This window comes from Rhinoraja longicauda, chromosome 5, assembly GCF_053455715.1.
Source record: "Rhinoraja longicauda isolate Sanriku21f chromosome 5, sRhiLon1.1, whole genome shotgun sequence".
NCBI lineage: Eukaryota > Metazoa > Chordata > Chondrichthyes > Rajiformes > Arhynchobatidae > Rhinoraja > Rhinoraja longicauda.
The window spans coordinates 85,570,362-85,585,119 of record NC_135957.1 but is presented as its reverse complement, the minus strand read 5'-3'; the positions used below and the strand labels follow the sequence as shown (position 1 = coordinate 85,585,119).

Below are 14,758 nucleotides of genomic sequence, written 5' to 3'. Positions count from 1 at the left end.
CTCCACAGTCAAAAAGGCCCAACAGAAGAAACAGAAGCGGCAGCTGAAGAAACACAATCTGCCACAGGCAATGATGGTCCAGTTCTATACTGCTATCATTGAGTCCATCCTAACCTTCTCCATCATGGTCTGGTTTGGCTCAGCCACCAAGCACGACATCCGGAGGCTGCAACGGATCGTTCGCACAGCTGAGAAGGTTGTTGGCTGCAACCTTCCCCCCATTGACGAACTGTACACTGCAAGGGCCAGGAAGCGAGCGGGCCACAAACTCTTCGAACCACTTCCCTCTGGAAGGCAACTCCGGACTGTCAAAGCAGCCACAGCCAGACATAAAAACAGCTTTTTTCCACGAGTGATAGTTCTACTCAATAACCAAAGTCTGTCGTCTCTTTTTTGCTCTGGTTTATTTTCACCCACATGTTTAGACCGGAATGTTGTATCCTTATTGTTTTGACGTGTTTATGCTTTATTCTTAATTGTTAACTGTATGTTTGTGTTGTCATTTGTGAGTGGAGCACCAAGGCACATTCCTTGTATGTGCACATACTTGGCCAATAAACTTATTCATTCATTCATTCATTCATTCATTCATTCATTCATTCAAATAGATTCTGGAGAGGTTTGGAAGTAACAAAGACTGAAAACACCAGAGGCAATCCTAAACTATGGCATAAAAAGCAAATCTATATTCATAATATTTTTATATATATTACATTTTTTTTAAATTACATGCTATCTTTTGCCTTTGATTATTTTTATATAGTTTTACTTAGAATTATAGAGTGGTACAGCACAGAAGCAAGCCCTTTGACCAACTTGTGCATGATGTTTGTCTCTGGTAGAAAGCTGCCAATGAACAAGATGGGCCGAATGGCCTTCTTGTGAGCTCTGACCATTCTATACATCAATGATCCTCTGAATATTGTGCCTGGAGTGTGCTACATTTCACATTTGAATGGGGAATGACTACGAGATGAAGAAACAGACGATTGCCTGTATCTATGGACGAAAACGACAAAGAATACCACAGAAGGAACATATCACTGAGGTCACTCTTGACATTAGAATCCAGATTTTTGTCCACTGCAATTACTTTTCTGCAAATTTAGTTTAGTATAATTTCGACCCACAGCATGGAAACAGGCCCTTCGGCCCACCGAGTTCATGCCAACCATCCATCAACTGCACATACCAGTTCTATGTTATAGACAATAGACAATAGGTGCAGGAGTAGGCCATTCGGCCCTTCGAGCCAGCACCAGCATTCAATGTGATCATGGCTGATCATTCTCAATCAGTACCCCGTTCCTGCCCTCTCCCCATACCCCCTGACTCCGCTATCCTTAAGAGCTCTATCTAGCTCTCTCTTGAATGCATTCAGAGAATTGACCTCCACTGCCTTCTGAGGCAGAGAATTCTGAGGCAGAAATATCAACAACTAGCGGGCATAGCTTTAAGGTAATTAGTCTGGGGGTCAGTAGCGAGAAGGCAGGAGAATGGCATTAAGAGGGAAAGATAGACCAGCCATGATTGAATGGCAGAGTAGGCTTGATGGGCCGAATGGCCTACTTCTGCTCCTATCGCTTATAAACTTAAGGGCAAAAGTTAAAGGAGATGTATGGAGTGGTGAGTGCCTGGATTGCGCTGCTAGGGTGAACGTGAAGGCAGACACGAAAGTGGCATTTAAGAAACTTTTAGACCGGTACATGGATATGCAGGGAATAGAGAGATAGGGACCACACTGCTTTGTTATTTTTAGTATGTTTTAGTGTTCCTCGGTTTATTTTATGTGGGGGGTGGGGTTGGAGGATTTTTTTTTCAATGTCTTACCTCGACGGAGATGCGATTTTGTCCCGTATCGTATCTCCGTTCCCACTGCGGCCTAACATCGAGGAGTTGGTGGCCTTTCCGGAGACTGACGGGCGCTCCAAGCCGTGGGTATCCGTGAGACATTAACTTCACGGAGCTTGCGATCCCTTTGCTGGGGATCGAAGCTCCAACTGCGGGGCCTGTGGTCTTCAACATCGTGAAGCCCGTGGTCTCTGGTAAGAAGAGGCCGATTAGGGAGCTCCATGCCACGGAGAGAGTTTCAACCACCCTGACGCGGGAGTTTAGATCGCCCCGACGGGGGCTTCGATCGTTGGTTGCGGGGGCTTTGACCGCCACGACGGCGGATGGTTTGAACAAGAGGAAGACGATTGAACTTTATTGCTTTCGATCACAGAGAGGAATGTGGAATCCACTGTGGAGGATGTCTATGTTCAATTTTATCTGGCTGTGTGTCTTGTTGCTTTTCACTTAGTATGGCTGTATGGTAACTTAAATTTCACTGTACCTTAATTGGTGCATGTGACAATAAACTGACCGTGAAACCTTGAACATGCACACTGAGCTTAGTGTAACTGAGCTTAGTGTAACTGAGCTTAGACACTGTGGGCCGAAGGGCCTGTTCCTATGCTGTACAGTTCTATGCTCTCTCTGTCACACTGGCACGGAAACTTACCATTCCCACACTCGGAGGCTTTTGTCATCAGACGTGCTCACAAATCGCCTGTTTTCATCCACAAATGTGATCGTGTTGACAGCCCCTAGATGCCGGTCATACTCCTGCACAATCTCTCCAGTTCGGATGTCCCACTGCAGAAACAAAATGTCGATGCTTCACATCAGGGATTTTAAGAGTGACGATGACTTTTGTTGTAAATAGGATCTGGGTTGGAACAATAATTAGACGTCACTGATAATACATTTCAAAATGGGGACGGATCTCTCACCTGGACAATTTTCTTATCTGACATCCCGGCCACAAACAGATTCTGCTTATCTTCATCAGGGTTAAACTTGACACAATATGGGACTTTTCGATTAGAAAACTTGGCCAAGCATTTCCCTGATAGCAAGATAGGATGAAAAGGTAAATCATAATGCATTTGACTATACAGCAAAATAAAACATGAATATCTTCTCGGAATAAATGGGTCCTTTTCAGAATGGCAGGCAGTGGCGAGTGTAGTGCTCGGTGCTGGGGCCGCAACTATTTACAATATATATTAATGATCTGGATGATGGAATTAGAAGTAACACTAGCAGGTTTGCAGATGACACAATGCTGGGTGGCAGTGTGTACTGCAAAAAGGATGTTAGGAGGTTGCAGGGTAACTTGGACAGGTTGAGTGAGTGGGCAGATGCATGGCAGATGCAGTATAAAGTAGATAAATGTGAGGTTATCCACTTTGGCGGCAAAAACAAGGAGGTAGATTATTATCTCAATGGTGTCTGATTAGGTAATGGGGAAGTGCAACGAGACCTGGGTGTCCTTGTACACTAGTCACTGAAAGTAAGCGTGCAGGTACAGCAGGCAGTGAAGAAAGCTAATGGCATGTCGGCCTTCATAATGAGAGGATTTGAGTACAGGAGCAAAGAAGTCCTTCTGCAGTTGTATAGGGCCCTGGTGAGACCACATCTGGAGTATTGTGTGCAGTTTTGGTCTCCTAATTTGAGGAAGGACATTGGAATATGGGGAGAAGGCAGGCACGGGTTACTGATTGTGGATGATCAGCCATGATCACAATGAATGGCGGTGCTGGCTCGAAGGGCCAAATGGCCTCCTCCTGCACCTATTGTCTATGTTTCTCACTGACAGTGTTGTACAATTAATCACCTGAGAATCACATACATGAGTAAACTCCCCCTGTATCCCCCTATTAGCTCCCACCGAGTAAAATGATGGCACTCAATACAATTTGACAATTTGGTAAAGTATTAAGAGAAAACATTTTTAAAAAACCACAAAAAGTGCTGGTGTAAATCAGCGGGTCAGGCAGCATCTCCGGAGGACAAAGACAGGCGAATATTTTGGGTCAGGACCCTTCTTCAGACTGACTGTAGTACAGGGGGCAGAAAACAAGAAAAGAAGTAGGATGGGACAGAGCCAGGCGAGTGATAGGTGGATACAGGTGAAGGGTTTTGATTGACAAATTGGTGGACAAAGGCGAGAGATGAAAAGGAGACAAAAGAGAGTTAGGTAGAGCTCTTAAGGCTAGCGGAATCAAGGGGTATGGGGGGGGGGGAAGCGGAATGGAGGACTGATTGTGGATGATCAGCCATGATCACATTGAATGGCGGTGCTGGCTCGAAGGGCCGAATGGCCTACCCCTGCACCTATTTTCTATGTAAAAGGGGGTCAGATCAGGAGAGGAGTGAAATGTGAAGCTAGAGGAAGGGATAAAGGGATATAGGTGGCGGACATGGGGGAAGTGGGCATGATAGCGGGAGTGATGGGTGCATGACAGGGTGTGGCACAGAAAAGAGAGGGTGGGGGGAGTTGGGGGGATGCTACGTAGAATTGGAGAATTCAATGTTCACGACCAAATGTAGACCAGGCGACTGTTTTACTGAATACTTGCATTTGGTCCTAAGCCTGCTGGATCTCCCGCTTGCTAACCATTCTAACTCCACTTCCCTTATCGACCTTTCAGTCCTGGGCATCCCCCATTGCCAGAGTGAAGCTATATGTAAACTGAAGGAACGTCACCTCATAGCCTGCTTGGGTAGCGTACAAACCGATGGTATGAACATTGAATTCTCCAACTTGAGGTGATGTCCTTCCTTTCTCCACCCCCCTCTCCTCCCAGTGTCCCCCACCCACCCACAACCATCTCTGGAAAACGTGGTTTAGTGATGTTTCGGGTTGGGACTCTTCTTCAGACCGCATAGAACTGCAGATGCTGGTTTACGAAAAAAAGAACAAAGTGCTGGAGTAACACAGTGGGTCAGGCAGCATCGCTGGAGAACATGGACAGGGTGACGTTTCAGGTTGGGAGCCTTCTTCATACTGATTGTAGTAGGGGGTGAGCTCTTTCAGCTTTCTCCCCCCACTACAATCAGTCTGCAGAAGGGTTCCAACCCAAAATATCACCTATCCACGATCTCCAGAGATGTTGCCTGACCCGCTAAGTTACTCCAGCACTCTGTGAATCGTCACCTATTCACGTTCTCCACAGATGCTGCCTGACCCGCTGAGTTGCTCCAGCACTCTGTGAAACGTTGCCTATCCCCGATCTCGAGATGTTGCCTGACCCACTGAGTTACTCCTGCACTCTGTGAAACGTTGCCTATCCCCGATCTCCAGAGATTCTGCCTGACCCGCTGAGTTACTCCAGCACTTTGTCTTTTCTTAAACAAAACTAAGTGCTTTTACCTACCTGTCTCGGTATCCCAGAGTTTCAGGTAGCGGTCATAAGCAGCACTGAGGAACTGTTTGCCATCATTATTGAAGCACACATCTCGTACAGCTTTACTGTGACCTTAGGACAGAGATGATGAGGGAGAAAATACATGAGCACCTAAGGCACAATAGCTGCAAATATTTCGTTTTACACTTCAGCTGTTTTCTCCCAAAATTACAATGTACTAAATAAACCTCTGCTCTGATAAGACACCTATTGCTAGCTATCAATGGAGTAGTAAAGCGATTAGCCCTGAGGAAATCAATGGATAGACACGGCATAAAGATAAAGCAAATACAGAAAAGGCCAGACAGTACAAGGCCAAATTGTCAAGGCAGGAATGATTTCCATTTCAGTAGGATAAAGATTCAGCTGTACTACAAAATGGTGCATAATATATTCTCTTGATATATGTTGCAAGAGTTTTAAAATAACCTTGCAATGAGAAATGGTTTCAGAAGCTTATTGCACCATTTATCTTTCAAAATGTGTCTTTAACATGCAGGTACTAAATTGAACACGGCTCATTTTGCTCAATCGCAGCTGTACAAATGCTTCAGATTGATTACTTCAATATTACTCATCCCATTTGGAGTGGTTTTGATCTAAAAGTATGCAATTCTGGACACCCCATTACAGGAATGATGTGGAAGCATTGGAGAGGGTGCAATAGAGGTTTGCAAAATGCTGCCTAGTTGAGGGAGGATTAGCTTTAGGTAGAGATTGGGCATCCTTTCATTGGTTTCTCTGGAATGTCGGGTGGAGCTGATAGGAGTATATAAAATTATGATGGACAGTTAGAACATTTTTGTTTTTCTAGGGTGGAAATGTCAAAGACGAGAGGGCCCAACTTTAAGGTGAGCGGGATAAAATTCAAAGGAGAAGTAAGTTATAGAAACGTATAAAATTATAAAAGGACTGGACAAACTAGATGCAGGAAAACTGTTCCCACTGTCGGGGGAGTCCAGAACCAGGGACCACAGTCTAAGAATAAAGGGTCGGCCATTTAAAACTGAGGTGAGAAAAAACTTTTTCACCCAGAGAGTTGTGAATTTATGGAATTCTCTGCCACAGAGGGCAGTGGAGGCCGATTCACTGTATGAATTTAAGAGAGAGTTAGATAGAACTCTAGGGGCTAGTGGAATCAAGGGATATGGGGAGACGGCAGGCACGGGTTACTGATTTTGGATGATCAGCCATGATTTCAATGAATGGCGGTGCTGGCTCGAAGGGCCAAATGGCCACCTCCTGCACCTATTTTCTATGTTTCTAAGTGCGGGGCAATTTTTTTTACACACAGGTAGTAGTGGCTGTGGAATCAAATACAATAGTGGCGATGAAGAGGCTTTTAGATAGACACCAGGATTCGCAAAGAATCGAGGGATATGGATCATGTGCAGGCTGAGTTGATCAGTTTATCTTGGCATGTGGGCCAAAGAGCTTGTTCCTGTAAAAAAGACAACGTTCTGGAGTGGATCAGGCAGCATCCATGGAGAAGGTGGATAGGTGATGCATCAGATCGGGATCCTTCTTCAGAGTGAGGGGGAGAGAGCTGGAAGAGAGGAGGAGCAGGACAAAGCCTGGCAGGTGACAGGTGGATACAGATAAGGGGGTATTTGATACGCAGATGCTTGGACAAATGCCAGAGATGACAAAAACGGTGTGAGACAAAACGATTGAAGAATTGTGAAGCTAGAGAAAGGAATGTAGGTGGAAGGGGAGAGGTGAAATAGGTGCGAGTCCAGGTGGGACACAGGTGAGAGAATGGGGGAATAGGAGGGGGGGGGGGATTGTGTCGTTATCTAAAATTGGAGAATTGAATGTTCGTACCGTTGAGTTGTAAACTACCCAAGCAGATTATGAGGTGCTGTTCCTTTATTTGTGCGTGGCCTCACTCTGGCAATGGAGGTGACCCTGGACAGAAAGGTCAGTGTGCGAATAGGAAAGGGAGTTAAAACGGTTAGCAACTGGGAGATCCAGTAGGTGATGGAGGACCAGATTCGAGCTTTGAGTTGGGTCTCATTGGGATTCTTGGTCTCATTGGGACCAATGGATGCAGTAGATGAGATTAGAGGGTATGCATGTGAACCTCTGCCTCACCTGGAAGGCCAGCTGGGGTCTCGGGATGGAGGTGAGGGAGGAGGTATAGGGACAGGTGTTATATCCTTGCTGTCTAAGAAGGCTCCTTCCCTTAAAACACAGTTTACCATGTTTTACTCAATTGCAAAGTCAGTCCTGATAAAGATTGCAACCAATGTCCATTAATCATTACGAAAGTTTAAGCGGGGGTTAAGTGCTTGAAAAGCAGTGTGTAATTCAAAATCTTGTGCATTCAACGTTTGGCGGTGCAGCGGTAGAGTTGCATGCCATACAGCGATTGCAGCGCCAGAGACCCGGGTTCCATCCCGACTACGGGTGCAGTCTGTACGGAGTTTGTACGTTCTCCCCGTGAGTTTTCTCCGAGATCCTCCCACATGCCAAAGACGTACAGGTTTGAAGGTAAATTGGCTTGTTAGGAATGTAAATTGTCCCCTAGTGTGTGTAGTGTGTAGTGTCTAGTTAATGTGCGGTGATCGCTATATCTCTAAAACCAAAAACTAAACGTGTACACGACTACTCTGTCATGGTAAATTTGAGTGCATTATCTGTGGAATTCTCTACTTCAATCTGTGGAATTCTCTGCCTCAGAAGGCAGTGGAGGCCAATTCTCTGAATGCATTCAAGAGAGCTGGATAGAGCTCTTAAGGATAGCGGAGTTAGGGGGTATGGGGAGAAGGCAGGAACGGGGTACTGATTGAGAATGATCAGCCATGATCACATTGAATGGCGGTGCTGGCTCGAAGGGCCGAATGACCTCCTCCTGCACCTATTGTCTATTGTCTATCCCAAAAGTACCAGCGGTAATTCACATTTTGGTATTAAAGGAACAAGAGGGTTATTTCAAAAATGCACAAGTCAATCATGTGTAAAACGCGAGGGGCTGTATTCGCATGAGCGAGATTTTGCAATTGGCAGGGAAAGAATAATGGCTTTCCACTGACAGCAAGTGATGTCTGAGGCAAGAAATTTGTTTTGTTCTCTGTCAGTTGTCAAATTGAAGGAATCCCAGGATCCAACAGTTCGGCTGTTTTCAACCTGCCTGGATAACCAATCATTTTTTTTTTAGATCCTAAAGGTTGCCTACAGAAAATGCACAGTTTTAAAATTAAATTTGTAAACATTGTAGAGAGTCTTAATTAATTTTGGCATTTGAACCGAACTTATGATTAAGATAGAAGCTGAATTATTATAAATAAACCTTAAGGTCTTTATTTTTAGATAGCCTACATTTTTAAATATTCGTTGAAACATTTCCAAATTTGCCCAAAAATGAAGTTAAGATATTTCTGGCCAGACAGTGTACACAAATTATGGCTTCGCATGCCAATAAAAACTCACCTACACACTGTGGAACAGGGAGCATAATTTTCATAGAATTTTACAGCCTACAGCCCATTACAAACAATTTTACAACCATAGAACGACATGCTTAGCTGTTTAAATTCAGACTACTGACCGGGCAATAAGATTGCAATGGAATATAATGTGGAAAGATGCAATCTCATCGACTCCGCTGTTTCCCCTGACTGAGGATTCTGGAACCAGCCTCACAATAAAGGGCAGGTAGTTTGGTATCGAGATAATAAGAAATTTCTCGATTCAGTGGGGTGACAGACACAGTGGCACAGCGGTAGAGTTGCTGCCTTACAGCGCCTGTGACCTGAGTTCGATCTTGACTATGGGTGCTGTCTGTAGTCAAGTCAAGTCAAGTCAATTTTATTTGTATAGCACATTTAAAAACAACCCACGTTGACCAAAGTGCTGTACATCAGTTCAGGTACTAAGAACGAGCATACAATGGCACACAAACATAACAGCACATACATAAACAGTTCACAGCGCCCCCTCAGAGGGCCTCAAACGCTAGGGAGTAGAAATAGGTTTTGAGCCTGGACTTAAAGGAGTCGATGGAGGGGGCAGTTCTGATGGGGAGAGGGATGCTGTTCCACAGTCTAGGTGCTGCAACCGCAAAAGCGCGGTCACCCCTGAGCTTAAGCCTAGACCGCGGGATAGTCAGTAGCCCCAAGTCGGCCGACCTGAGGGACCTGGAGATAGAGTGGTGGGTTAGTAGGTTTTTGATATGGGGGGGAAAGCCCGTTTAGGGCTTTATATGTGAATAGGGGGAGCTTGAAGTTGATTCTGTACCGTACTGGGAGCCAGTGGAGAGAGGCCAGAATCGGGGTGATGTGGTCCCTTTTACGGGTACCCGTCAGGAGTCTAGCTGCGGCGTTTTGGACCAATTGCAGGTGGGACAGGGCTGATTGGCTGATCCCAATGTATAGGGAGCTGCAGTAGGCGGGAGGAAATGAATGCGTGGATGATTTTTTCAATGTCGTCAAATTGGAGGAATGGTTTGATTTTAGCTATGGTACAAAGCTGGAAGAAGCTGGCTTTTACCACAGCGTTGACTTGCTTGTCGTACGGAGTTTGTACGTTCTCCCCGTGACCGCAGGGGTTTCCCCCGGCTGCTCCGGTTTCCTCCCACACTCCAAAGACATATATGTTTGTAGGTTAATTGGCTTTGGTAAAATTGTAAATTATCCCTAGTGTGTGTAGGAAAGTGTAAGTGTGCACGGATCGCTGGTCGGTGCAGACTGGGTAGGTCAAAGGGCCTGTTTCCGTGCTGCAAACAGTGACTGGTAAATCATCGGAGATTTCTACGCTGGCGTTCTTTCAATTTTAGTTTAGAGATGCGGCAGGGAAACAGCCCATCAAATCCACGCCAACAACCCATCGATCACTCGTTCACACTAGTTCTAAATTACCCCACTTCCTCATCCACTCCCTACATATTGGGAGTATTTTTTTACAGAGCCCAATTAACTTACAAACCTGCACATATTTGGAATGTGGTAGGAAACCGGAGCACCCGGAGGAAACCCACGCAGTCACAGGGAGAACGTGTGTGCTCCACACAGAAGGATGAGGGAATACCAATAGCAATTTAGATTTTCAATTACTATTCAAAGTAAAAAAAAAAGGTAAAAACTTTACATTGTACAGGCGCTCCTCAACTTACAATCGGGTCACGTTCTGAGAAACCCATCGGAAACCGAAAATATCATAAGTTGAAATGCATTGAATACACACGATCACGTGGCCGGAAGCTCGCTACCTACCGTTTGCACCACCGCAAAGTCGAAATATCGTAAGTCGAAGCATCGTAAGGTGAGGAGCACCTGTACAATTGAATGAAATCTTCGCTGCAGCTTAGCTATGGGGTGGACCAACTTCATAAAACCGAGCAAGGTATTTCAGAGTTATGCCCGAATTATCAAGATTTAACCATGTAGTCAAGGCTGTAATTCATGAAATAAACTCTGCCAAACCCATAATCCAAGATACACTCCCTTTAAACAAAGGACAAATGATGTAACACCGCCCGCCCCTCTTTAATAGCCAATATACTTGAGTATCTGATCTTCCCCAGTTGCTTGTCCTGAGCCTGCAGAGTACAATTCTACTTACCAATGAATGTCCGAATACATCTGCGGTCATTGTAAACTTCCCAAAGCTGCAATCAAAACATTTAATGTAAGATGAAATGGAGAGATCATATTTCAATTCCCCTCCAGATTTCCCCCCCTTCCGGTCTCTGACCTGCATCTATATGGTGGGCAGATTTTGATTTCCAAACACAAACTGTTCTTGAGTGTACTGCTGCAGTGGCTTCATGTCCACTGGAATTTAGGACGATGAGAAGAGGGGATCTTGTAGAAACGTATATAATTACAAAAGGACTGGACAAGCTGGATGCAGGAAAAATGTTCCCAATGACGGGGGAGTCCAGAACCAGGGGCCACAGTCTAAGAATAAAGGGGAGGCCATTTAAAACTGAGATGAGAAAAAACTTTTTCACCCAGAGAGTTGTGAATTTGTGGAATTCTCTGCCACAGAGGGCAGTGGAGGCCAATTCACTGGATGAATTTAAAAGAGAATTAAATAGAGCTCTAGGGGCTAGTGGAATCAATGGGTATGGGGAGAAGGCAGGCACGGGTTACTGATTGTGGATGATCAGCCATGATCACATTGAATGGCGGTGCTGGCTCGTAGGGCCGAATGGCCTCCTCCTGCAACTATTTTCTAAGTTTCTATAAGTCATAGGTGCAGAATTAGGTCATTGTGTCTACTTCGCCATTCAATCACGGCTGGTCTATCTTTCCCTCTCAACCCCATTCTCCTGCCTTCTCCCCGTAACCTTTGTCACCCTTACTAATCAAGAACCTGTCAGTCTCCACTTTAAAAATACTCAATGACTTGGCCTCCACAGCCGTCTGTGGCAGTGAATTCCACAGATCTCCGCCTTCGGTTGCTTCTCTGGCTGGACGAGACCGAAACTCTTCTTGATTTAGGGAAACAAAACTAGGCATATATAACTATTATTATGCCTAAACAGAACCCTTAATGCAAGAAAACATTCTGGAATTTGAAACATAGAAAATTTGCAAATATAAATATTGGTGCATTGGGCCCCATTTTCCAATTGGCTGACTTACTCATCTGTAAATGACAGGCCCCTGCTTGCTTCCAATTCCTCTTAGTTTAATCCCAAATAGGGTTACCACCCAAGTACAACTTTCTCTTACGGTTCTATGCCACCACCTTTATCTGCACCCTTGTACACTGATAACCCAGTTCTTAACTTGGTTCCAGGTCAATTGTTCCTGGATGAGTTATCATGGGCCAGAAACGCCTCCAATTTAACATTAGAAGGCTGAAGAAAATGTACTGAGACCTTGGTGAACTCTGGTTCCTTCCAACTGCCATCATCCCCTGTCACGCTGGTTACTGGCTGGTAGTACTATCTACCTCATTGGGGACCCTTGAACTATATTTGATCAGACTTTACTGCCTTTACCTTGCACTAAACGTCATTCCCTTATCACGTATCTGTACACTGCGAATGTCTCGATTGTAATCGTGTATTGTCTTTCCGCTGGCTGGTTAGCACGTATGGGGAGAAGGCAGGAACGGGGTACTGACTGTGAATGATCAGCCATGATCACATTGAATGGCGGTGCTGGCTCGAAGGCCTACAGTGTCCAGGCCTACAGTGCCCGGGCCTAATACAGGACAAGGGCGGTCTCGTACGGGACAAACCAATTTAGCCCAAAATACAGGATGTCCCGGCGAATGGCCTACCCCTGCACCTATTGTCTATAAAAGCTTTTCACTGTGCCTCGGTACACGTGACAATAAACTAAACTGACTGACTCGATCTCGTGCAATTTGGATCTTGAGTGGAGCTTCAAAGCCCATCCATCTGCCCATACCTTTAATACACTTAAAGGGCCTGCCATATATTTTTGGCCCTGTTTGCATGTTTACCATAACAACTTTACATCTATTTCTTTCATCCTCTGTGAAGCGGCCTGAGCCACACTCACTTTTTCAGTCAATTTTAGGTGTGACACACTTAGGGTTGGCAACCGTCCCGTATTAGCCGGGAGATCCTGTATTTTGGGCTAAATTGGTTTGTCCCGTACGGAACTGCCTTTGTCCCGTATTAGGCCCGGACACTGTAGGCCCGGGGGCCGCTGTAGTCCCAGACAGTGTAGGCCCGGGCGTCGCCTAACGGAGGTTGCATAGCAACCCATCTCCCGGCCCGGGCGGGAGTACGTGGCCGCTGGCTAGGTAAGGTCACGTGGGGCACGGGGCGGTGACGTCACCCTTTATCCCTTATTTGGGAGTTAGATAGTTGGCAACCCAAGACACAATGAAATCAGAATAATTACTTGTGATCTACTCTTCAATTAACACGTTCAAATCACAAGTGTCAAACAATGCAAAAGTATCACCCATCCTGGTGTGGAGCCCATTAATAGGTGCCAGCTATCCTGACAGCATCATAAGACCTAACAGAATAAGGCTACATTTAAATGATTTAAATAAGCAACAGTAGACACTAAGGAGATATTGCAACTGTAGTGGGTTTATAAATTAAAAGAATAATTCATGGTTAGGGTGTCCTCTAGATTTCTAATGATGTAGCTAATATTCATTTCTGGTAAATGCATTATTTCCAGTCATAAATCCACATTATGTTCCTATACAAATATTTTAATAAGATTATAATGAGGTGGTGCCAAAATATGAAGTAATATAGATTTGTTAATAAGAGATTTCCAGTGAGGAATGGGTCAGAATTTAATTTATTAAATAGGAAATATATTAATTGAACAAGTGACCAAGTAGGACCAGTTAGAGTCAATGAGTCATACAGCGTGGAAACAGGCCCTTCAGCCCGACTGGAAGGTAGACACAAGATGCTGGAGTAACTCGGAGGGGCAGGCAGCATCTCTGGAGAGAAGGAATGGGTGACGTTTCGGGCCGACACCCTTCTTCAGACAATATCTGAAGAAGGGTCTCGACCCGAAATGTCCCCCATTCCTTCTATCCAGAGATGCTGCCTGACCCGCTGAGCATCTTGTGTCTACCTTCGATTTCAACCAGCATCTGCAGTTGTTTTTATTTCCTATCTTCCCCTACTTTACCCTGTCCAAAACTGTTACAACTGTTTCGTTTCGTTGGGTTGCTGCTGTCTAAATTACTTAAATTATTGCATCGTATGGGAGGCGCATTCCCAATCTCGTTGTACCCCTGGGTACAATGACAATAAAGATATATTGTATTGTATGCCCCATAAACTAGTCCCACCCGCCTGCATTTGGCCCATATCCTTCCAAACATACCTTTTCCGTTTACCTGTCCAAACGTCTTTTAAACGTTGCGATAGTACCTGCCTCAACTACCTCTTCCAGCAGCTTGTTTCAATCACACACCACCCTTGTGTGAAAAAGCTGCCCTCGGGTTCCTATTAAATCTCCCCCCCCCCCCCATCTTATACACTTCTAAGATAACCACATTCTCCTGCACTTCAGGGAATAAAGATAAAATATATTTATTTTGGTTTTTAGATGACAAAATATTCATGGTTCAAGGATGCTAATAAAACCTAACATTATATGGATAGCGTGGTTGTGGAGAGGATGTTTCCATTGGTGGGAGTGTCTAGGACCAGAAGTCATAGCCTCAGAATTAAAGGACCTTCTGTTAAGAAGGAGACGAGGAGGAATTTCTTTAGTCAGAGTGGTGGTGAATCTGTGGAGCTCATTGCCACAGAAGGCTGTGGAGGCCAAGTCAATGGATATTTTTAAGGCAGAGATAGACAGATTCTTGATTAGTATGGGCGTCAGGGGTTATGGGAAGAAGGCAGGAGAATTGGGTTAGGAGAGATAGATCAGCCGTGATTGAATGTCGGAGTAGACTTGATGGGCCGGGTGGCCTCATTCTGCTCCTGTCACTTATGAATTTATGAACATGAACTCATATTATAGTGTAAGAAAATAACTGCAGATGCTGGTACAAATCGAAGGTATTTATTTCACGAAATGCTGGAGCAACTCAGCAGGTCAGGCAGCATCTCAGGA

At 45.0% G+C, this 14,758-nt stretch overlaps 1 protein-coding gene across 1 annotated transcript in view; it reads right to left on the bottom strand.

The window, feature by feature from the left end:
* The window catches only part of cdc40 (cell division cycle 40 homolog (S. cerevisiae)), a 128,925-nt gene that overhangs the window by 40,005 nt on the left and 74,162 nt on the right, over positions 1-14,758 (bottom strand). Inside the window, exons 9-12 of the mRNA XM_078399887.1 lie at positions 10,797-10,842; positions 5,205-5,306; positions 2,775-2,890; positions 2,504-2,637 (exon numbers count right to left, since the gene is read on the bottom strand). Coding sequence (XP_078256013.1) covers positions 2,504-2,637; positions 2,775-2,890; positions 5,205-5,306; positions 10,797-10,842 — 398 coding nt within the window. The remainder of the gene's footprint in view (positions 1-2,503; positions 2,638-2,774; positions 2,891-5,204; positions 5,307-10,796; positions 10,843-14,758) is intronic.